Source organism: Haliotis cracherodii, unplaced genomic scaffold, assembly GCF_022045235.1.
Source record: "Haliotis cracherodii isolate W230 unplaced genomic scaffold, xgHalCrac1.p SCAF_2, whole genome shotgun sequence".
In the NCBI taxonomy this organism is placed as follows: Eukaryota; Metazoa; Mollusca; class Gastropoda; order Lepetellida; family Haliotidae; genus Haliotis; species Haliotis cracherodii.
This window is the reverse complement of record NW_027266275.1, coordinates 55,504,330-55,528,236: the sequence shown is the minus strand read 5'-3', so window position 1 is coordinate 55,528,236 and position 23,907 is coordinate 55,504,330. Positions and strand designations below refer to the sequence as shown.

Here is a 23,907-nt window from a genome sequence, read left to right as displayed (position 1 = left end):
GCTAATATAGAGTTGTTAACATATATTTTTTACAGTTCTGTATGGAGTAAAACTTATTTTGATTTACATCAAGTAACAATGAAACTATTTTAAATTTTGTGTTCAAGTTACGACAACGTACACGTGTTGTAACCTATTCAATAATGCTGCTGTGAATGCAAAATTAATTTAATTTAAAAATAACCACCTATCTTCTTTTAAATTATCAAGATGTTTTCTTGATTGTACAGAAACAACACAATTTCTAAAATCAAATCCCCGGTATCAATATTGATGATTGTGTCGCAAAGAAACTAAATACGATTATCAACAGAAGGTCGGTTCCGACATTTGTAAGTGTAATCAGTTTTTAGGAAGTGTCGATGTTGGGTCCTACCCAAAATAAAGCCCTCGTGACATTTGACGGTGACAGGTGCGCGTGTGTGATCTACCCGATAGGGACACGCCTCCCGCATGGACAATGCACACGTGCAGTACACGACGAAAACATTATTCTTTATGACGTAAGTCATGATGATAGTTTGTAAACAACGTTTTGGATACACACCCCACCGCACCAAAGTCCTTATCTGATCACTTCTTTTTTAGCACACTTGAATCTTATCCCCCCATTGTGTCAAGGTGTACTCTCGCTTTGGACTTGATGTTGGCGCAATAGTTGTTGTTTAATCCGTGCAAAATATATGATATTGCGTAGATACATATGTTTGGTGTAGGTCAACCGTTGTGCTTCGAATGAACTCTGTCATGATCTGTTGCTATTGTGCAAGAATGTAGGTGAAAGATCCAAAATACTTTCGTTAGTTCCGGGTTTGAGTTTTATACCTTTTCAACGTGACCTAATTTACATATATCCGCTATTGATTGCAGTGGGTGGGTCTGACAGATTTGCAAATGTGATCCAAGTAAGGTTTATTGTTTCGCAATGTTTATCATCAACTGTCTCCGAAATAAGAACTCTTGATTCAACTTAATTATTTAAGTTTTATTGTTAGCTTTGATGTGTGCAAATGCTAGTGCAGTTGATTTCAAGGGCCCATGTTTCTTCTGAGGGCCAACATCAATGGTACAAAACACAATGGATGTTGGGTGCAGATAGCAGATGGACAGGTGACCAGGAGCATGGTTCACACTTGTGTGTTTCAGTTTGGATTATTTCACAGGCTGTCATGATCGAGTGAATGAATGTTTTGCGACGCAGTCAGCAATAATATATGCTGCTACAATGACAATTCAGCCAAATCACATGATGTCAGTGTAACTACCTGATCCCCATTTTAATTGACTTTTCTCACAAGGTCACTGATGGATTCAGACGGGTGCGCACCCCTTCTTTTTTCAGACACCTTGCATATGTCAACCTGTGTCAGTCCCTCTCATTCTAAGTGTTTTATATTATTACACTGGTGTACTTCTCCCCACAACTCCAGATCCTTGTGTTTATCCTCACTACTCCATGCTTCAAGCCAGACCCTCATGTTCATTCTGTTTACTCCATGCTTCAAGCCAGACCCTCATGTTCATTCTGTTTACTCCATGCTTCAAGCCAGACCCTCATGTTCGTTCTGTCTACTCCATGCTTTTAGCCAGACTCTTGTTCATTCTTTCTACTCCATGCTTTAAGCCAGACCCCATTGTTCGTTCTGTCTACTCCATGCTTCAAGCCAGACCCTTGTGTTTATTCTGATTACTCCATGCTTTAAGCCCGACCCCCTTGTTCGTTCAGTCTACTCCATGCTTTAAGCCAGACCCCCTTGTTCGTTCTGTCTACTCCATGCTTTAAGCCAGACCCTCTTGTTTATTCTGTTTACTCCATGCTTCAAGCCAGACCCCCTTGTTCTTTCACCCTACTCCATGCTTTAAGCCAGACCCCCTTGTTCGTTCTGTCTACTCCATGCTTTAAGCCAGACCCTTGTGTTTATTCTGTTTACTCCATGCTTTAAACCAGACCCCCTTGTTTGTTCTGCCTACTCCATGCTTTAAGCCCATGTTAAGCCAGACCCCCTTGTTCGCTCAGTCTACTCCATGCTTTGAGCCAGACCCTCGTGTTTATTCAGTTTACTTCATGCTTTCATCCAGACCCTTGTGTTCATTCTGTTTACTCCATGCTTTAATCCAGACCCTCGTTTTTATTCTGCCTACTTCACTGCTCTAACTGTGTTGTATATTGTCCAGTGTTTGATATTGTTTCCTGTTATTCCAGATGAAGTGAGACATGGTAGTTGTGGTCGCCGTGTCCGTGGTGGCGCCACTGCTCTAACTGTGTTGTATATTGTCCAGTGTTTGATATTGTTTCCTGTTATTCCAGATGAAGTGAGACATGGTAGTGGTGGTCGCCTTGTCCGTGGTGGCGCCACTGCTCTAACTGTGTTATATATTGTCCTGACAGTGTTTGATATCGTTTCCTGTTATTCTCGATGAAGTGAGACATGGTAGTGGTGGTCGCCGTGTCCGTGGTGGCGCCACTGCTCTAACTGTGTTGTATATTGTCCTGACAGTGTTTGATATCGTTTCTTGTTATTCCAGATGAAGTGAGACATGGTAGTTGTGGTCGCCGTGTCCGTGGTGGCGCCACTGCTCTAACTGTGTTATATATTGTCCTGACAGTGTTTGATATCGTGTCCTGTTATTCCAGATGAAGTGAGACATGGTAGTGGTGGTCGCCTTGTCCGTGGTGGCGCCACTGCTCTAACTGTGTTATATATTGTCCTGACAGTGTTTGATATCGTTTCCTGTTATTCCAGATGAAGTGAGACATGGTAGTGGTGGTCGCCGTGTCCGTGGTGGCGCCACTGCTCTAACTGTGTTGTATTTTGTCCTGACAGTGTTTGATATCGTTTCTTGTTATTCCAGATGAAGTGAGACATGGTAGTGGTGGTCGCCTTGTCCGTGGTGGTGCCACTGCTCTAACTGTGTTATATATTGTCCTGACAGTGTTTGATATCGTTTCTTGTTATTCCAGATGAAGTGAGACATGGTAGTGGTGGTCGCCGTGTCCGTGGTGGCGCCACTGCTCTAACTGTGTTGTATTTTGTCCTGACAGTGTTTGATATCGTTTCTTGTTATTCCAGATGAAGTGAGACATGGTAGTGGTGGTCGCCTTGTCCGTGGTGGCGCCACTGCTCTAACTGTGTTATATATTGTCCTGACAGTGTTTGATATCGTTTCTTGTTTTTCCAGATGAAGTGAGACATGGTAGTGGTGGTCGCCGTGTCCGTGGTGGCGCCACTGCTCTAACTGTGTTGAATATTGTCCTGACAGTGTCTGATATCGTTTCTTGTTATTCCAGATGAAGTGAGACATGGAAGTGGTGGTCGCCGTGTCCGTGGTGGCGCCACTGCTCTCACTGTGTTGAATATTGTCCTGACAGTGTCTGATATCGTTTCTTGTTATTCCAGATGAAGTGAGACATGGTAGTGGTGGTCGCCGTGTCCGTGGTGGTGCCACTGCTCTAACTGTGTTGAATATTGTCCTGACAGTGTCTGATATCGTTTCTTGTTATTCCAGATGAAGTGAGACATGGTAGTGGTGGTCGCCGTGTCCGTGGTGGCGCCACTGCTCTCACTGTGTTGAATATTGTCCTGACAGTGTCTGATATCGTTTCTTGTTATTCCAGATGAAGTGAGACATGGTAGTGGTGGTCGCCGTGTCCGTGGTGGCGCCACTGCTCTAACTGTGTTGAATATTGTCCTGACAGTGTTTGATATCGTTTCTTGTTATTCCAGATGAAGTGAGACATGGTAGTGGTGGTCGCCGTGTCCGTGGTGGCGCCACTGCTCTAACTGTGTTGAATATTGTCCTGACAGTGTCTGATATCGTTTCTTGTTATTCCAGATGAAGTGAGACATGGTAGTGGTGGTCGCCGTGTCCGTGGTGGCGCCACTGCTCTCACTGTGTTGAATATTGTCCTGACAGTGTTTGATATCGTTTCTTGTTATTCCAGATGAAGTGAGACATGGTAGTGGTGGTCGCCGTGTCCGTGGTGGCGCCACTGCTGCTGCTGGTGGTGGTGCTCATCAAGTGTTTGGGTTGCCTGAGGAAAAAAGAGGGTTTCAAGGTAACAAGTTGATCCAACCTTGCTTTAGTTTAGGAGACTAAAATCTACTGATGTGGTTAATTCCGATACATTTTGTCCAGTATGATATATAGCAACATGTACTTGCTGAACCTTAGTGTGAAAAATATGAATACATGTTTTATCAAGAATATGGAATCTGAATACAAAAAGGAATTACAATAGTGTCACACCGAAAAATAGCTTTTCTGAAATGTATTCTGGTAAAACCAACAAGGAAATCACAAGAAAGTAACTCCATACTTACTGGGAAGCCAGGGTAAGTTGAGATACCTGACAGTTAACCCTGCATGACTATGTATGAGGGGCACCCACTGGTGCATACCATTATGAAGAAAGGGGTAGCGGGTGGTCCGTGACAAGTAGTTCTGATGGATATGTGCGTGTCTCTGCTCAGAATTCTGGTATCTTCATGTCCCACCGACCTCTTAATAGTCTCATGGGAAACGTGTGTCCAAGGGAGCATAGTCAGTTTCATTGTCATGACCTACATAAGCATAACATGCATACACCCTCTCTACCTGTAGGGGCAGTCGGGTAGCGTTGTGGTTAAAGTGTTCGCTTGTCACGCTGTAGACCTGGGTTCGATTCCTGACATGGATACAATGTGTGAAGCCTATTTCTGGGTCCCCAGCTTTGATATTGCTGGAATATTGCTAAAAGTGGCGTAAAACCAAACTCACTCACTCACTGTTGACGAGCTGGCTCAAGAGGGTCTGGGAGTGATGAGGTAGCCCAGTGGTTAAAGTGTTTGTTCATTACGCCGAACACACGGGTTCGATTCCCAATATGGGTACAATGTGTGAAGCCCATTTCTGGTGTCCCTGCCGTGATATTGCTGGAATAGTGCTAATGGCAGTGTAAACCCAACTCCCTCACTCAAGAGGGGTGTAACACTATGCATTCAGTCTTAATGTAAGCAGGTTAAGACTGTGAACTGCTTGACAGTGAATAGTTACAGACCGCTCGCCCACAAGTTTAGCTGTTTAGGTGCTGCAGTTTGCTGTGCAGAGTTGTCTCCCTTCAGCATGCCAGGAACCTGTCTCAAGCTTGAATTCCAATTTTGCCTTGATTCTTATCATGCTCATCATCTTCCCGAATCAAGGTAAAGTAAGAGATTCCACCCTTACCGAACTGTCCTGGAATTCTGGGCTCGATCGTAGCGCCACCAGTGGCAATTACAGGTTATGTCCCTTCCATGTCCCTCCTTTTGACCTTTCAGATTCCATAATGATTTAGATTGTTATAAATGTCTTACTTCGTGAAGTGCATCAAATGCTTTACAAATCACATGCTTTACAAATCCAGCAATCGACTGTTGGTTGATTTCGTTATGCCATTTTGATTGGACTATATATGCATAGACTCATTAGTACAGCCATAATAAAACTTAAAATTCCAGCCTAGTTTGGCAAGGGTGGAAACTGGACTTTTTATAGTCAGTTAACTCTCTTGCCTTGGGAAGATGCATGCTCGTGGGTGTTACCAAGTAGTGAATGTCCAAGGCCTGCATCACTTAACTTAGGCTTTCTTTCCACATCAGGATTACACACCATATTACTGAAATACTGTTCAAAGTGGCATTAAACTCACTCACTGTAATGGTACCAGTTTGCATTTTAGTATTTGATACAATTGAAATTATTAGTGATGAGTTTTTGCTCGATCTTAATATGGTGATATGGATGTACTTCAGACTTTTGAAAATGAGGATTCTCGTATGGAAGCGAGAATCAACCCTGGCTTCGCCATGGGTCAAGATGTGGACACCAGAGATCAGACAATGTCAACAACCATTCAGATCGAACCCCTACCGGAGCTGCTGGCCGAGTCCACACCCAGGAAGCCAAAGATAGCATGTGTGGAGAAGACGAAGCAAGAGGCAGCCTTCAAGCTTGTGGGTAAGACAGGTCAAGGGTGTTTCTCCCAGGGAGGGTTTAGGCAGGTCGTGGCACCTAGTGTGGTTCTGGGGCAGGATAGTTGCCAACTTGTGCCCCAGTGGGGATGCCAGAATAGTTCCCCTTTCATCATTCATCAGGATTCCAAGGAAGTGAATATTTCTGGTATATTGACTGGAGTAAAACAACATTCTCTCAGCATTGCCCAAAATTATTAATTATAAAATGTAGCTGGTTATAACTGGTTGATTGTTTATGTTTCGCAATGTCAGGATACTTCATATTGTAGTACATCGCCAGATTTGTCTCCAAAATGTCTGAAAGATTTGGATGTTAATAAAATTATGTTTGAAAGGCACTTTAAAATTGATTTGAACACTATATAAAGTGATGTGTTGACTTGACCCTTGACACACACACTCCATCCCCAAACTTGACGAATATTTTCTGTACCTTTCAGTAATAAATAACCCTCACCCTTTCCCAAGGCGACAGCTGACCTACTTGAAAGAAATTGGAACTGGATGGTTTGGACAGGTATGTTTAAACAGCAGGTAACAGTAGTAACACCTGTTAAACAAACAAGAAATATCACAACCTTATAATTGAACCGGAGGATCAACATAATCCGTACAGTCAATAACAACAGCAGGGGCGGTAGGTTTGCTCGTGAGCCAGTTGACCTGGCCGATGATGAAAACACAAAGAGCAACTCCACCACAGTCCTCTGATCAATGAAAATGGATTCTCCCATTGAATGTGGAATGGCTGCTGCCCATATTGTTCACACAGAAGCAAAGAATAGACATACAATTTGATATTAGATCTTTTTTAATTTTATTTTTGAATTTTCTCACTTTTGTATTCTCGTTCACCTGCACTTGTTGTGTAGGTACTGGAGTCCGATGCAGAGCACATTACAACAGGGATTCCTCTGAGTCGCGTCGTGGCCAAAGTCTTGAGAGATGATGCATCTAACTCGGAGAAGAAACTCTTCCTTGAGGATGTAGTACCTTACAGGTAGTGATTTCCTAACAACTCATTTTAATCAGAATTGGAATCTTATGAGTATTTAATGTTTTGTTTCTTGAAAGACTCAGATGTAAATGTTGATTTGTTTTTGGAGCAGAATGAACTAACTTTTGACAATCTCCTTGGTGTTTTGTCAAAAGGTGTTCTACTAGATAATCAAAATGTTTGTTTTCTTCATTATGTGGACCATGAAAACAAAACTTTTACTGTTTGAGCCTCATTGTGATTAGTATGGTTTGTACATTATGACTGAGATGATGGCATCTGTACAGGGAACTGGAACACTCCAATGTGCTGCGTCTGCTGGGGCAATGTACTGAAAGCGCCCCCTATCTCATGATTCTGGAGTATGCTCAGATGGTATGTATCATAGATAAGAGTTGTTACAGCTGGGTAGAGGTATAAATGAGTAGTGGCTTAGCCCACTGGATGAAGCGTTAGCTTATCACGCTGATGACCATGGTTCTATTTTAAAACTTGGTGTCCATTTGGAAATATCTGTTGACGCTATGTTGTCGGTACACATGCTTTGCAAATCCTTCAATCAACCATAATCTGCGCAGCTGTTTAGGAACCGGATGTCAAATTCGTTAAGCTATTTTAATTGAACTATGCATAGACTCGTAAGTCAAGCTTAAATGTAACTCAATAATTCTAGCCTACATGGGCAAGGGTGGAAACTGGACTTTTATGGTCAGTGAACGCCCTTGACCCAGGAAGATGTCCTAAGTCAGGTAAGAAACCATTAAGCATTGACCAAGATTTGGCTGAATCTGCTACTCTTTGTTTATCAGTAGTAAATATCTAAGACCTCATCGTCTGGAACGTTGTTCTTCATGAAGCTGACATGCCATGATGTGGCTGAAATACTGTTCAAGGCAAAGTCTCTGTCACTTGCTCTAAATGATATTTGATATTAAAGTTGCACCCTTCTACATCCTTCATTTTGTCTGCATCGGCCACACTTTTAGCCCCATCTCAACCTAATGTTCTTTTCTGTCTACCTCATGGTGCATCATTAGCATCTACATTTACAAGACCGAATAGTCCGGGGTACTTGTTGCTACCCTGTCTGGCGCTCGCCATTAAGGGGCTAAAATGTGGACTGGTCGGCTCGGAGTCAGTATATTACCGTGTCAGAGTGTGGTATTCATGTTAAAAATGCGGCATGGTATCTCAGTGAGCTAGCACTTTAAATCAGTCAGGACTAGTACAGCCACACACACCCTTCTCTTTCTCTCTCTCCACCCCCACCCACCCACACACACACCCACACCAACCCACACATGCATGTAAGTGCAATAATCTTGGACGCATGGCACCTCAGCTCTACATTTACAAAATCTTCAGCGAGGCATGCTGAAGTTAAAATATTCAATAGGATCAACCAAACAAAGGTGGCGCTAGAAGCCGCTTTTTGAATTCTGCAGTAATAACTTAAACCAGTTCATAATATTGAATTAGGTCATTACTTCTGCAAAGCCCTCCTGATACCTTTGACTGACTTTGGTTAGCTGGCTGCATCGCTGTTTCAGTGGTTGAGTATGTCACTTTGTCATTGTGTGTGTGTGCTGTAGGGTGACCTCAAGACGTGTGTGAAGAAACTGAAGGATCGAGCTGAAGTTATGATGCAGAACTACCAGGTGGTTAAGTTTGCCATTGATGCTTCGAGTGGATTGGCTTGTTTACATCGCCATGGTTACATACACCAGTAAGTGTTCCTGAGTTTGAATCCATATTTTGCTGTTAATGTAACTTCATGGTGCACATGTACACCAACATGTATTTTTTATGTCACTTTTTGTATGTTTCCATCACAGTTTCATTCTCATTCAATCAGCAGTGAAATGGTAAAACAACATACCTGATAGAATTGAACAAATTTACAAGGAAGCTTATGATATATTTTTACTTTCTGTAACACTTTCAATGTTATAACAAAACATTTTTGTTGCAGGGATTTTGCAGCCCGAAACTGTGTGGTGATGTCAGATTACACGGTCAAAATAGGGGATTATGGGATATCCGAGGATGTGTTCAAGGTATGTTTAAACAGCGTGTTCTCATAATCATGTAACATAGTAGTATGGATCCTGTGCACAGCACACAGGTCACAAATCAGACAAAGCTAAGCAACATTGGTTGCAGAGAGTGTTTGTTTGTTGTTTAACGCCGCACTCAGCAATATTCCAGCTATATGATGGCAGTCTGGAAATAATCCAGTCTGGACCAGACAGTCCAGTGATTGATATCACGTGCATCGATCCACGCAATGGGGATACGATGACATGCATCCAAGTCAGAGAGCCTGACCACCCGTTAGTTGTCTGTTACAGCACACTCAGCAATATTCCAGCTGTATAACAGCCAAGTCTGTACCGGACAAACCAGTGTTCAATATTTTGGACAACAGTCCCACGCCATGGGGGTTAGATGACACTTTCTGATGTACATGTAACAAAGACCTACAGCAATGATGTTGATGTTGACAGGATGACTACTTCATCAGTGGGAAGGAGAGTCTCCCCATCAGGTGGATGGCTCCAGAGTCCCTCAGTCAGCAGTCAGGCAACTGGCAAACAGCTGTCATCACCAGGGAGGCAAATATCTGGTGAGTGAGATGTGCATGATGGACCTACAGTGTCTTCAAGTCTCTGGTCAGTGATGTGTCATTGGGTGAGTCTCAAATTGTTTATAAGGTAAAGAGATCAATTCAGGGATCAGGACAGTAAGATATTTCGGTATGTTTGCTTTCATATATTTAAACCATAATTTTCAAAATAATGCTTACCTTTATTCAAGGTAAAGATGATAAGATACTATTGTGCAAATAATGTAAGCATTACTGTAACGGTCCTCCCTATGGACATCTTGCAACATTTAGTTCTGCAGTACTCACCTCTTTTCAGGCAATGCTATCCAAGCACTGTGTACCTATGTCAGCACACAGGCATATAGAAATACAGTGATAACTAGTTGTACCCCTTTAGCACTCAGCCAAATATTTGTTGATTGAAATACAGTGATAACTAGTTGTACCTATAATAGCACACAGCCAAATATTTGTTGAATGAAATACAGTGATAACTAGTTTTACCTATATTAGTGTTACTAACCCTTATTTGCACTTCGCCAAATATTTTTTGAATGAATACTGTGACTAGTTGTACCTATATTAGCATTAGCACCTGAGTGTAGCCTTGATTTGTGCATTTGTGGACTAATGACTAAAGTCATGGTGGCTGAGATTAATACTTAAATGCTTGTCAGTTTAGAACCACTGCCCAAATTTCATGTACTGTAAAAACAGATAAATTGCTGCCTCCCCACCGGTGCTGATTAGTGAACTTTGTCCTCATCAGCTGCATGACAATGGAAAAAACAAGGACAATCGAGTTGTCAAGGACAATGGATTGTGCAACAAACTAATGAAATATTTACACATAGTATCTCATTTCTTGGTGTAAATGGGGAAATCTATTGTTTTAACCCAATGTTTAACCTAGTCTCATGGTTCATGTTAAAGCTGTATGTCAAGTTATGTAACAGTTTCTGCCACAAGCTTTTGATATCACTTGTCCAATCAAGTATTTGGCATTATTTCCAGCAGAGTTTAGTGTTAATGTGTGTGTTATCTTCCGTTACTTACCTTTTGGTGTACTAGAAGTAAGCCGATGGTGATTCCAGGGTAGAATAGGTCCCCAGCAACTGTTCGCATGATGCAACTAATGGATCAGGCTCGGTGACTTGCTTGATTTGAGTGCTTGTTTTCATAATCAAGTCATCTTTGGTTTTTATACTATTTCAACGTTGATGAGCATATTGTAACAAATGTTCAAATAATATGTACTTGACCTCGATAGTTTTGACTGTTAGTCTGAACTAGTTACTCCCACAGCCAAACCCTATCCTTTGCTAGATTGCTCAGCCATGTTAATAGACTATCACTTAGTCATCAAAAGATTCCTTTTCAATAATAATGTTTTTTTTTCTTCGAAAGAACCGTTCTTCTTCTGCTGGTTTCATAGACTAACACTTAGTCAATGGAGACATTTTTTAAAAATAATTATATATTTTTGTTCTTAAAAAGAACCTTTCCACTTCAGCTGTTTTCATATGTGGAATTGAGGAAATTAGACTTGGTTTAGTTTGATCTAGACTTGCCTGGGCTTTCAGTAACAAAAAATGTATATATAAATTCCAGTCATGGCGCAGGGCAACCATGTAACTAACTTTACTTATTTTCATTAGCTTCTGACAAAATTTTTGTCCCACATAATTAGTGAATTAAAGTCCTGCAAGCAAGACAAGTGAAAATGTATGACTTTTTCCTCCAAGTTAATTTACATAAACTGCTAGTCTGAAATGAGTGGCATCTTCAGATGATGTTGAGTCGCCCAGATGAAAGGCAGTGATGATGAGGACTGTCTTCTTCAGGTCGTTCGGGGTGCTGCTGTGGGAGATGCTGATGTTTGGCAAGCAGCCGTATGGCAACATGGCCGACGACCAGGTGCTGCAGACGGTCATTGCAGACCGCATGGTCAAACTCCCAGAGCCTGACGTCAACATACCGTTCAAGGACAGAATGTGAGCATGTATATGTGTATAGTGTATTGAGGACAATGACTGCCAGTATCACAATCAAGTTTAGTCCATGCTAACCTGTGGTTGATAGTGTGATCAACCAATCCATTTGGGTATGATGATCCAAATCCAAGTACTTTTTAAAAATGAGATTCCCCTTAAAGAAAGCTCTTTTGACTTCTTGGGGGACTTATTTGGCCCTATTGTCAACATAACCACAACTTGATTTGATGTTGAAAGTCTATTTTGTGTGCTCAACTCATCACAAATGCTTTATTGGTGGCTGTAAATGTGTTTTTTAAGATAAAAAAGGTATCAGAGGTTTTGGTTGCAAACGTAAAACTGGGAGCAAGGGAAAAGGTTTTACATTTTCAACCAAAACTGAGGAGGGGTGTTTTGTCCAACTTACGAACCGTCTAAGTGCAAGAAATATCAGAAATAATAAGAAAACATCGGGATAAAACGAATTTGATCAAAACGTGGGAGAGAAAGACCATGTGCAGTATACTCACAACTGAAGTCATGACATGTAAGATTGATTACGCTTTCATCACCTGGCTCAGTGGGAAAACAGTGGGTTACAAAACTTAATTAAGGACTCGGGTACCTGGCCAGGGGAGATAACTCACATCTTAACTTCTCTAACACGTGTGTTGTGATATGGATGTGAAGCAGTACAGTGTCTGGATGCATTTTGACTTCGATAATGTAAGATAAAAAGATGAAGATTGTGTGAGAAAAAAACTTTGAAATTGGGTACACAAGTCTGTGTGCTTGAGACTTTTATACTTGTCAGAGCCACAATTCAAGCATTTTCTTCTGAAGGTTTATCACAGAGTATGTGGTTTGCAATTGTTTCCTTTACTTTCAGAGTGGAGGTGATGCTGTTCTGTTGGCTAAACCCAGGTCAGAGACCCAGCATAGAGGATGCCCATGGTCTGCTACAGAGATTGTATGAAATTGTGGCCGGTGATCAAGCTAAGGCAGAGAACTTTGAAAAGAAATGGAACCAGATGATACCCCACGAGGCACGTATTGTGGCGGCCAAACCACAGCACAAGCAGCAGACACGACCGGCATCAGCTAGCTTTGACAGCAACTTTGTTCCGGACCCGAAACCTGAACCCCAACAACCAGTCTCCGATCAACCTGCCAAAGCAGAGGAACTCTTTTCAGTGAAAATTGAGGACAATATGTCAACCTCAGTGACCAATGGTGACCATATTACTGTCAACATGCAGCCGAGTTTGGCTGGCAAACTGGCCCAGTTACCCACACCCTCTCGCCATACACTGCCTGCTCACATGACCAGCACTCCCATCATGGACCTGGCACCAACCCCAGCTGAACCTGATGTCAGTCAGAAACAACAAAAATCAGGATCGGGGTCGAGAACCAGTAGAAAAATTGAAGATGAATTCAGTGTAGCATTAGCAGCTTCAACCAAAAGCAATTCCAGTTCCTTAGCTTCACCAGTGCCATCAGAGGAGAAGACACCTGATGTTTTGATTGATGTGCCACAGGAAGATACAGCTGCAGATCTTCTGGGAGCATTAGACAAGGAGGAGGATTTGCCTGTGTCATCTGATCAGTTTGATTTGTTGGGAGGAAAACCTGTAGTTTCCCCAACCAAGCCAGCATCCAGTCTGGATATTCTTGAAGCTGTTGGGGAACCTCACCAAGATGTACAAAATCAGCATAACACACCTGCATCAGACATAGCACTAGAGGGGAATAAGCCAGAACAAGCACCTGCAAACAATAAAGATCCTTTTGCAGATTTGTTCGGGCAAGGTGATATTGCAGACCAGATAAAACCTGTGTCATCTCAGCCAGATGCTAGTGCTGAGCTGTTGCCTGGCAAAGGAAACCAATCACTACTCAGTGAATCTTCATCTAAAGGTGATGCAGAGTCACCTGTCTCAGGATTTGATGAGCCGGACAGCAAAGCTGATCCTGCAGGTAAGCAGACGGCTTCATCTGACACCAAACGTGACACTGATGTAGAACCACAGAATTTTCTTTCTAATGATATAGATTTAGTGTCGTCTCGTAACTTTCAGGCTGAGAGTATAATTCCGAGTACATTCCAATCCAATGAGAGATTAGCGGATGAACCTGTTTCAAAAGGTGAGAATGTGAAGCCGTCAGACCTTGCTCTGGACAATGGCACATCCGGATATGAAACTCCTGCAGATCAGTCTGTCAAATCAGACTCTAATGAGGAAAACACAAGTGGGGCTGAATCTTCGTCAGACAGTGCTGTGTGTGTGAGTTCCCCAGAGCTGGCAGATGCGCCCAGTTCCTTTGATGGAGCAGCGCCCTCCGGTGAGAAGGTAGGTACATGTGTAGAATATGTGAGTGATGATGAAAGTAAAAGTAGTTCCTCTGAATCCGATAGTTCGTCTGACTCTTCAAACAGTGGCAGTTCTTATGTATGTGAGGAGAGAAGACGGCACATTCAGGTGACAGATCTTGATGCAGACGACGATGATTCCGATAATTTGGATGAACGCCAGGATAACATAAGTGATGAAGTGACAGATTCAGATGAGGATCTTGACCTTAGACTTGCTAGTGAACTCTACCTCTCTAAAGGTGTCAGTTCTCCAAGAGTGTTTGAACGGCCGCCATTAGAAACCATTCCAGAGGACGTGATGCCCTCACCCTCCGATACAAGTTCCATAGATCTTAAATTTGATGCCCACTTTGACGATGTGTTCGCCTCTCAAGATAATTTTGAGTGGGACGATTTTATGGGCGAGTCTATTGTGGGCCGTGATAGGACTAGTAACACTCCTAAGGCTAGTTTTGACATGTCTGATTGGTTGATGGATGGGGACTCCCTCAGCTACAGGAGCAGCGGCAGCATCCAGTCTCCGCTTGAAAGTGTCAGCCCGGATATTCTCGGAACTAGTGATCCCTCCATACGTCTCTCGACTGCCTCAACTTCGGAGGTAAAGCGACAACGAGGCCGGACGTCTCGTTCATATGTATCTGATCTCATCACTAATCGTAGTATACACGACTCCTTTACTAACACAAAAAATACCCGGACACCTTTTTACTCATTATTTGATAACGTAGACATGGACTCCGACTCAGATACTAATCTGAGCCCAGAATCTAACCAGCCTGAATCTCGCCTAACTGAAACAGCCCCAGCAGGATTGCATGACAAAGTGGAAGATTTAGCGTCCGGCTCTCGGACTGACGACTCTTTGTTTATTCAGGTATGCTTCTCGGTCAAATCGTAACACTAGCATGCTGCGTCCTTTTTGGTTTCATTTGCTGCTTGCTGTTGTAGATCAATGGGTCTCCTCGTCACAATGTTGTAACCATGGTAACCAGTCTGTGGTAACAATGGGTTCGGTGTGGCACATTGCACAGTGGGATACTAATGGCACAATTTTGGTGTTTAGTTTTCTCCCACAACTACTAATTGTGTATTGTTTATCTGTTTCGAATACTTAATAATCCTAAATAACAATGATGTGCACTGCTAAATGTAGGTTTTCAAAATCCCTTCGTATTTTCATCAATTAAAAGCATTAATTGAAAACAAAGTATTTATTTATCAATGAAATGGAAAAAGTAAATCAATATTGTTTTGTGTTCAACATTGTTAGGTTCCACAACTGTGCAATGTGTTATTAACAGCATTTCATTTTCATCATCATCATCGTCATCATTGTCATCTACATCCTCCTCATCATGACGATAATGGGCATTGACCTGTGGTAATAGAAGATGAAATAAAGACAATTATGTATATTTTGTGGATGGATGTACTTCTTTTTTCAGAGATTTTGTAAGATCTCTTCTAGCCCTACACTGGCGATATATTTCTGCAGTTCTATTTAATGGCCTTTGTGACAAGTTAACCATGACTGAAACTATGATTATTATTACGTTTTAGACGATCGGGTTATGCAGTTAATGAATATGTCAAAGATACATATCCATACACATACTAAAATAGCTAAATAAACATCATGTTAACATATTTTGATAGTGATGATAATGATGAAGATTTTTTGTTGTGTTAAATTATTTGTAACCATGGTGATGTTCTGTTTTAAGTGACTTCCTTGTCAGATGAAGATCCCTAGTTAGTCAGGTTTCGTTAAATGAAAAATCTTGATCATCAGCAAACGAAACAGCATGATTATAGAATGGGTTAGAACAAAAATAGTTGTATGCATGCTTCGTCTATTCATTAACCGTGGCTTGGATTCTAATACTAATCTATGTTGTTTTCCTAAGAATTCATCTTTTATACTGATAAACATAAGGCATGGGTGAGATTTTTCTATTTTCATGGCACACTTTTTTAACATAATATTTACCATTTAGAATACAATTATTCTGAACTGATTCAGGGAAATATTTTGCATGATAAAAGAGTCAGAACTATGCATGCATATCCCCTCTTGGTTATAATAATACCTCAATTGGTACAGAAATATTTTATTGTTGATATCTAAGAATGTGAACATGTTGTTTTTGTTACTGTTTATTATGAATTAATTACTGAGCCTTTTTGTATCATTACAAATGATGTTTGGTGATCATTAGAGTTATCTCCCTTTTGTAATTTACTTAAAGGAAATTAGATATGCATATATCTTTTCAACTAGTGTTTTCAGAATATTGCTTGTAGGTGAGTCAGAAATACCTGTGGGGTATTTCATGCATTGAAGAGATGTACTTTGATGAGAAATATCTGAAGATCTAGTTTCTCCTGTGTCATAATAAGGGTTTAATCATGTGTCATTTGATTTAGTTAGATGCTTACATAGACATAGGCATGCCATGTTGGTTGTTTTGTTGAGAGACACAATGCATCGTAATTACTAGTAATAACAGGTAAAACAACAACTCAATGCTAATGGATATTTTTTCACAAAATGAAGTACGTAGTCTATGATTTCATTGTTTACATAAAGTATGATTACGTTAAGATTTGTAAATGAACTTTTCTACTTTGAACTAAGACTGAAATATGAGTAACGTTTTTCATCTGTTTTAGAGTTCAAAACTATTACATTAACTGTCCTGGCCGTGAATTTAAGTGTATGATTGTATTTGTGTTTGCTCTGCAGCTTAAGACAAAGAGTTCGAGTCCAAACATACGTACACATACAAAGTGCTCTCTCTATAATATGGCTGAAAGACTGCTGCAGTTTTGTTGTTTGTTGTTTAATTCCACGCTCAGCAATAGTTCAGCTATGACTGCATTTTGACAGCCTAAAATCGGCCACACACACTAAAGCACATTAGCGTTCTCGTTAGCGCCTGTGATAGGAATTTGTTAGTGATAGTAAATATGCAACCAATCCTGTTCTTTTCAGGTTCCCAGTTCTAGTAAAGCTTAAACAAGCTTTGTTGGCTACTTCAGGTACATGGTATGCTAGGGTCCTCTGGCTTGTCTGCCTAATGTATGAATGCTTTCTAGTCAGCTTTAGTTCCTTCAGTTCATCTTGTGAGCCTTTAACCAACCTAACACTGTTTCTTGTATTGACTTTGGAATGTAGTTTAATCCTTGTGCCACATCTATGAATTATTTCAAGTTCTGTTTTGTTGGAGTTCTTTTTCTTAAATAACACTGGAATCTACATACTCTTTCATGGGTCACTTTGTTGATTGGCTCTTCTATTTAGGGGTTGGCATGCTTACTGTTTCTCTCTTATCAAGGATTATCACCTGTCTAATATTATGATTCTATTCCAATGTCTAATATTAATACCAGTAGTCATTCTAATAATAAAGGTGCAAGGGTGGTGCAAGGGTGGCGTAAGGTGGCTCAGAGGGCTGCAATCGCTAAAGGGGCCCAGTAAGGTGCCACATTTGGCAATACAGAGTTAAGCATGCCAGATACCTTTGATCTTGGATTGGAAACCCAGTTTTGCCCTGATTATGTTTGAAGTTTTTCTCAGCACCATACCCGTGCTTGTTGGTTTCACTAAAGTGGTAATGGTTTAAAACCTGTCTCACTTCATGTTATCCCCTTTGGCTGGACTAGTTCCACTAGCTCTGGGTTTGAGTCTAACTTTGATCCTTGGTCTGTGAGCACCAATACAGGTGGTTAGGGCCTTGGACCATTTGCATTGTACTGGATTCCTGTGGCCATACTTGTTAAATGTTTCTAATACAGAGGCACGCCATGGCATGGCTATTTGAAAAGTAGGGGATAAAGCTAAACATAAGCAGAAAAGTGACAGTTTGACTTTGCATTGTTTAATATGATTAAACGTTGAAATTGGATATCAAAGCCATTTAGAAACATTGGAAATTGGACATCAGCATTGCTCGAAAATGGAAGTTTTACAATGGCATGCAGCAGGAGCAGTTACATGCACTGCGGCCTCATTTCAACAGACGTATATTTAATTTCCTTTGGCAGCTAATAATGACAACTGCTTATGAAAGCTTTTATCACAAGGATTTTTGTCAGGGGCCAGCCCCACAAACGCCCTATTAATTCCACGAGACTGCTATAAATGGCAGCTGAAAAACTATGAAAGCATTATTTGGGAAGGAGCTTGTGCACACCCCCTTACCAAAATGGCAGAAGGTATCTGGAAACAGCAATCTATCCAAGGTCACCCCCCCTTACCCAAATGGCAGAAGGTATCTGGAAACTGCAATCTATCCAAGGTCACCCCCCCTTACCAAAAGGGCAGAAGGTATCTGGAAACTGCAATCTATCCAAGGTCACCCCCCCCCCTTACCAAAATGGCAGAAGGTATCTGGAAACTGCAATCTATCCAAGGTCACCCCCCCCCCCCCCCCTTACCAAAATGGCAGAAGGTATCTGGAAACTGCAATCTATCCAAGGTCACCCCCCATTACCAAAATGGCAGAAGGTATCTGGAAACTGCAATCTATCTAAGGTCACCCCCCATTACCAATTTAGCAGAAGGTATCTGGAAACTGCAATCTAACCCAAGGTCACACCCCTTACCAAAATGGCAGAAGGTATCTGGAAACTGCAATCTATCTAAGGTCACACCCCTTACCAAAATGGCAGAAGGTATCTGGAAACTGCAATCTATCTAAGGTCACACCCCTTACCAAAATGGCAGCCAAAATGGCAGAAGGTATCTGGAAACGCAATCTATCTAAGGTCACACCCCTTACCAAAATGGCAGAAGGTATCTGGAAACTGCAATCTATCTAAGGTCACACCCCTTACCAAAATGGCAGAAGGTATCTGGAAACTGCAATCTATCTAAGGTCACACCCCTTACCAAAATGGCAGAAGGTATCTGGAAACTGCAATCTATCCAAGGTCTTTCACCTGTGTTATCTGGGTCTTTATTCCCACTCCAGGGAGACACGACAAGATATGACTGAAATACTGTTGAAAGCAATGTTAAACTCAACTCCCTTTCACAGATGCAAGTAGTAAAGTAGCCTTAGCTTAGTTGTGTTGCAATGTACTCCTACCTATGCAAGTTGAATCACAATCCTATATTCAGGATATCATGTCAGACTATTTCAAAAGAAAGGTCATTGAGTAATTTTACTTTTAAATGACATTTTTAGCTGATACAAATGAAATGAAATAATTACCTAAATTGAAAAAAAGAAGAAATAGAATTGCTCAGTTGTACAAGCATCACTTTACTCATGTTGAGATGAAGAAAGTTTATCAGTTCGTTTTAATTCTTTATTGATATAACTTGTTTTGATTGCATGAGAAGTTCTTTTTATCTTTCTGCCTGATTTCTGAACCATAATTTGGCTTGGGTATTATGTCTAAAGTGGACAACATTAACCCCGTGTCAAGCATTGAATTTATCATAATGGTTTATGGAAGTAATGCAGTATATACATTGTTTATTTTAATCATTAAGATTGCTTATCAGGTTTGTCAGATTTGGATCTAGTTTTCAATGAACAGAGGTTTCCAAAGAGTTAATGTTAAAATCACAAATGCAAATCTCAATTAATCATCAAGGGACTGACTGTTTGATGAACTGTGAAGGGCCTTTTTTAAAAAAAAAAAAAATATCATTTGTTCCAGTAAAGTAATACAAAATATTAAATGGTGGGTGCGTTAGTGTCTTCTGAACTCTGATGATTTAAAGTATTTACCATAGTGCATTCCTTCATTTTGTCCAATTCATTTTCTCACATTACCGCTTTATTCCTTTTCAGCAACCATCTTTGGGCACAACTGATCCAACCCTCTCAGTGGAAACATATGTGTCATCTGCATCAGTTTTAGAAGCAGACGTGACCAATCAGAAACTGCCTGGGGAGCAACAGACTGAAGTGTCACCTGATCCCTCTGATAATTGGGAAGGGTTAGGGGGGATTGATAAAGGGAAGGGTAATGTAAGCAGGCAAGGTCAACCAAAGAAAAAACCTGTTCCAGAAGATCTGGAATCTGCATTTGAAGAGTTGGCAAGTCAGCATGGTATTGATTTATTTGGCTCAGGTGAAGTTTCAAACATATCTGATAATCAGTACAATGAGTTCAGTTTTGAGTCTTTGGGCAAAAGTAGTGATGTTAATCTTTTTGATGATTTTGTAAGTCCTGATACTATTGATACGTCTCATAAACCCGAGGTGCCTTCCGTTGCGGCCTTTTTCACTGGCATAGACATTCCAACACTACCTGTTGCCCCTACAACAACAAATGCAGCTCTTGTGAGGGCTGTTGGCGATGACTCTTTTAGTAAGGAAACTGTTGTCAGTCCGACTGCATCAAGCAGTGACCTTGTTAGTTCAGAAGTTGATAGTTCCTGTGTTATTCATACTGATAAGTCAGAATTAGATTCTCATGAAAATGAAAAGAATGAGTTTATCAAGAGTGAGAGTGTTCCAAATGAGGATGAGGAATCAGATTCTGATCCTGGCCGATCGGATACCCTCACAGAGCCAGCCTTAACAGATAGGTCAGGTTCTGATGAGCATGAAAAAACCCAGCTGTTTACTGATCCTGAGTCTAGCACAGTGAGCTTCAGTGATCTAGATGCTGCAGATTCTTTCCAAGTGCTCAGCTATCCTGGAGACGGACAAAGTGTTGATGCCACCCAGATTCCGTCCATGAGTAACACAGCTTCTGCTGCATTACAAACCACAGAGGATAACATAATGACAGACAGTTTGACACAGTTGGGTGATAGTTTTGTTAATATTGATGTCCCAAGTATTCACACTGAGGCACCTGACTTGTTAAAAGGTAGCTATGAGGCCCCACCTGATTGCCAAGATGTAGAAGTGAGTCAAACATGCGGGTCTAGTGGCATTCATGATGAGATACATGTTTCCCTTGAAGATGCTGAAACAACACCCACACCTGTTGGTGGTTCAGAAGTTGCTGAGCCTCCTCTCTCTGACTTGTCAGATGAGGATTCTGTGTCACAGACTTCTCCAGATGTTGAGACGCATCCTGCAGACAAACCTGATGTTACAGAACCTTCCTGTGTCAGTACTGCTTTGTCCAATCAAAACACAATAGGTGACTCTGCTTTTGCAGATGTTCATGCAGACTCAGAAGCATCTGTTGAACAAGAAGGCAGTGACATTACAAATGAAGAGAGTTTTTCTTTTACCATTGAACCACAAGAGTCACCACAAGGGAAGGAAACTTATGAATCAGATAATACTTCATTTGACATGGTTGAGACTGCATCAGATGTTGACAACATCACTGAATCACCAGCATATTCAATGGATGAGTTGAATGAATCAGAAATTACCGTTGAGTGTAAGCCACTGGATAGTGTGCTATCTAACTCGTCTCCAAGCATTTCAGCATCTGTTGAGATTGGAAATCCAGCAACAGATGCTGTACGGGAATCCATGCCACATGGTGGAACCACTGCCACCCTAGATATGTCACCCACAGATGCTTATGGCATTGGAGATGAGGGTTTGACAGGTGATGTTGAATCTCATGATGATGCAGGTATTTCAGGTGGAAGTCTAGTTTTAGTTGACACAGAAAAGGACAATGACACATTTTCTGCTTTGGAGAAACAAACATTGAGCACAGAATCAAATAGCCCAAAGGAAGACTTTGAGACAGTTTTTAGACATTCAGACACAGATCTTGTACTTGATACCATAAGTGATAAGAATGAATTAGAAATAACTGCTAAAGATTATCCAAACACCTCAAATACTGCAGCAAATGCTGAAAAGCAAGATTTATTAGATGGGAAAACAGACGTAGGACACCACATTCTGTTGCAAAAGGGAATAAACACTGAGGATAAATCTGTAGACCACATCTCACAAATTGGTGCAGAGACCAACGCATCCATAGGTGGAACAGACAAAGCAGCTGATGTGATATCAGGTCCAGGACCAATACATTACAATGATGCTGTTACTGAGGGTGACTCAGAGGGCATTGTTTCTGAGATTGGCCTTTACTCTCAGAGCCCGATGGCCATTGAACAGACCAAGGTTGATGATCATGATGTCTTAGGTCAGGAACTAAGTTCTTCTAGTAGTGAGATGGAGGAGGATGTTCAGACAATGGTCAGTCAACAAACTGTAAATCAAACTGATGTGTTTGAGGGTTTGGTGACAGATCAATCTGCAGTGATTGAAAAAGGTAGTGATGCACCAGGCAGTCTGATCACACAAGACAATGATGTATCTGTGAAACCTTCCAATTTCCAAGCAGATATTTTTTATGACAACTTATCACCAGTGCAAGCCTTTGATAATGATGAAATTCCAGCCACCTCAATTTCAAGCATTTTGACTGAAGATGCTATTGATGAAACAGACACAGAAAAGGAAATCCATGCCTTCAGGCCTGATGCCCTTCTTCCAGACATGTCTCCAGAACAGCATCAGCTACCACCTAGCAAGGACAGTGACTTCACTGGCCTTGAAGATTTGGAACAAATCTCTGTGCCAGATGATTTACCCTCGGTATCTGAGCAGTTAATTGATAAAGACAAGATTCTTGATGAGTCTTCAAAGCCTCAAGATCAACTCCTTGGTGTTAATATTGCACAGCAGGTTCCATCTAGCGAGAACAGTGACTTCACTGGCCTTCAAGGTTTTGAGCAAATCCCAGTACCCAATGATTTACCCTCAGTCCCCGATTCTGAGCAGTTAACTTGCCTTGCTGATCACACATCTCATCCTGACATAAGCATAGATGCAAAAGAGAGCACCGCAGAAGTTTCTGGTTCATCAGGCATGACATCAAATTTTTTTGAACCTAGCAATGTTGATGACTTTGGCCAAGCAATCATCCTTGGAAAGGACACCTTGAAACAAAGAACTTCAGAACAAAATGATGCCCCAGAAGAGGTGTCGTGGGCTTCTGATGTTTCTGAAGCAGGAAGTGATAACTCTCTCAATGATTTTGAGGACCTTGGTATGACAACATCAGAACAAGTGGTAGTGAGTCAACAAGGTGATGGTAGTGCTGTGTCCACTGATTCCTTATTGGATGACTTTGTTGAAATCTCCAATTCCGTAGGAGAACAAGGATTTCTCGGTGACATCAGTGAAACCAGTGAAACTCAGTCAGATTCACAGTTCACAGAAAACACTGAAGTAGCTAATGATGGTGAAACTGTTGAAGAAAGAGGAGATGAATTTCTAGTCCTTGGTGCATCAGAGGAAGAGAAACAAACAAAGTTTTACAGTGATGGCTCAAACGAAAGTAATTTAGGTCAGAGCATTATTGATTTTCCAGATTCTTCATTAACTGACTCACAAGAATCTGCAGCATTCCTTGATTTACCTTCGGATGAAAATCACAAAAGTCCTCAAGATGCGGGCACTTTTAAGTTTGCACCAGACATTCAGTCTCAATCAAGCTCTCAGGAGGGTCTAGAAATAGACAATGATGAATTTGGTATGTCTGAGACTAAAGGGGAATTAAACACAGCTTCTCCAGTCACCATTGCAGAAATTAACATAGACACTGATGTGTTATGTATGTCACCACCAATAGCTACAAGTCAAACAGAAGAAGACACTTTGAAACCTAATCAAAATGTTTCTTCAGACCTAAAAGATATGCATCCATCAAGTCAGGATATGATGGCAGATTCTACTGTATCTGATGCTGCACAAGTGATCATATCAGAGGGCATTGTCAGCATATCACCTACTGAGGACATTAAAACAAGTCAGCCATCTAATACCATTACACATATTAACAATCAAGCCACAGGTATTGATGACTTAACATCTGAAGCAGACCCTGTCCATGATGCATTCCCGTCAGTGGAGACTGTACAAACAGTAGACAGTGAACCATTTGGCCTGGCATCTGGTGAGGACACTGTTCCAAATCTTGAAGCATCAGATGTATTCCCCTCAGTG

The 23,907-nt window shown here is 41.2% G+C and overlaps 1 protein-coding gene across 1 annotated transcript in view; it reads left to right on the top strand.

Moving 5' to 3' along the window:
- Positions 1-398: 398 nt before the first annotated feature.
- Positions 399-23,907, top strand: part of LOC139468262 (uncharacterized) — a 35,038-nt gene continuing 11,529 nt past the window's right edge. The window contains exons 1-12 of the mRNA XM_071250108.1: positions 399-503; positions 3,944-4,057; positions 5,772-5,976; positions 6,434-6,510; positions 6,866-6,993; positions 7,278-7,365; positions 8,583-8,716; positions 8,963-9,047; positions 9,498-9,616; positions 11,443-11,592; positions 12,461-14,822; positions 19,756-23,852. Coding sequence (XP_071106209.1) covers positions 3,956-4,057; positions 5,772-5,976; positions 6,434-6,510; positions 6,866-6,993; positions 7,278-7,365; positions 8,583-8,716; positions 8,963-9,047; positions 9,498-9,616; positions 11,443-11,592; positions 12,461-14,822; positions 19,756-23,852 — 7,547 coding nt within the window. The 5' untranslated portion in view covers positions 399-503; positions 3,944-3,955. The remainder of the gene's footprint in view (positions 504-3,943; positions 4,058-5,771; positions 5,977-6,433; positions 6,511-6,865; positions 6,994-7,277; positions 7,366-8,582; positions 8,717-8,962; positions 9,048-9,497; positions 9,617-11,442; positions 11,593-12,460; positions 14,823-19,755; positions 23,853-23,907) is intronic.